General features: G+C 53.4%; 1 protein-coding gene across 1 annotated transcript; it reads left to right on the top strand.

The window, feature by feature from the left end:
* Positions 1–216: 216 nt before the first annotated feature.
* Positions 217–772, top strand: LOC147096158 (histone H2AX-like). The gene has a single exon (XM_085974107.1). It carries the CDS (start codon positions 274–276, stop codon positions 571–573), a length of 300 nt encoding a protein of 99 aa, XP_085830233.1. The 5' UTR covers positions 217–273; the 3' UTR covers positions 574–772.
* Positions 773–1,197: the final 425 nt, after the last annotated feature.

The following is a 1,197-nucleotide window of genomic DNA, read 5'->3' as shown; positions in this document are numbered from 1 at the left end:
TATGTTCGTACCTGGCCGCTGACCTTGAGGACCGCGCTGTGCCCCATGGTCCATGATCCATGAGACAAAAGTATGCTAATTAGGGATGGGTAAGACGCCGCTTCCTATTCGCTAAATATTTATAATGTGTCTATTCTGCTGAGTTAGAGACTAATCAGAAACAAGTGTAAGTTATTCAACCAATGAGAAACGACCGCATCCTGATCTGGCTGAAACGTATAAAAGGAGAATTGACCGGCACCAACCGGCTTATTAGAGTCGGTGAGATTTTTTATGAAGATGTTGGGCCGCGGTAAAACTGGAGGCAAAGGACGCGCCAAGTCCAAGACCCGCTCCTCCCGAGCCGGTCTGCAGTTTCCGGTCGGCCGCATCCACCGCCTGCTGCGCAAGGGTCACTACTCCGAGCGGGTGGGGGCCGGAGCCCCGGTCTACCTGACCGCCGAGATCCTGGAACTGGCCGGCAACGCGGCCCGTGACAACAAGAAGATCCGCACCATCCCCCGCCACCTGCAGCTCGCCATCCGCAACGACGAGGAGCTGAACAAGCTGCTGGGCGGGGTCACCATAGCCTAGGGCGGGGTCCTGCCCAACATCCAGGCCGTACTGCTGCCCAAGAAAACCGGCCACCCCAGCAAGGTTTACACCTAAAGGACAAACATCAATAAATCGATTCAACGGACCACAAAGGCTCTTTTCAGAGCCACCCACCTCCTCTTTCTGAAGAGCTACCTCCTAACTTTCATTCCCAATTGAGCTCCTTGAATGGGCTGTTGTTAAAAACCCGCCTTGACCTCTAATGAGTAGGTCACTAATCTTAATGGACCAAAGATCGTGAACAACGGGCGCCCGAAATCAGGAAAGGTGTCTGAGGTGGGCGAAGCTCTTTGCTCAGGAGGAAAAGCCGGGTTCTAATGGTGCTGCTGGAGAGCGAGGCTCCATTTGGAAAATGTGCCCTGTGGAGCTCCTTTATGTTGCCTGAAACGAACGCCCCTTTGGTTCGAGGCGACGGTTGCTTCACTCAAAACAGAAAGGGGGTAGAAATTCATCTGGGGCGGTCGTCCAAAACTGGCGGAATAGACTGGGCCGCCAGTTAAACGTCCCGCCCAATATTCAGTTCTATTGAGGGAGGAGGGATCATTTTAACTTAACCCGCCCAGCGGGAACAGGTTCCGGTTTTACACCTCATCCGATTGTAGT

This window comes from Somniosus microcephalus, unplaced genomic scaffold (genome assembly GCF_052327205.1).
Source record: "Somniosus microcephalus isolate GS21.2 unplaced genomic scaffold, FLI_Smic_1.0 unresolved_chr1, whole genome shotgun sequence".
In the NCBI taxonomy this organism is placed as follows: Eukaryota; Metazoa; Chordata; class Chondrichthyes; order Squaliformes; family Somniosidae; genus Somniosus; species Somniosus microcephalus.
This window is presented reverse-complemented; position numbering and strand designations above follow the sequence as displayed.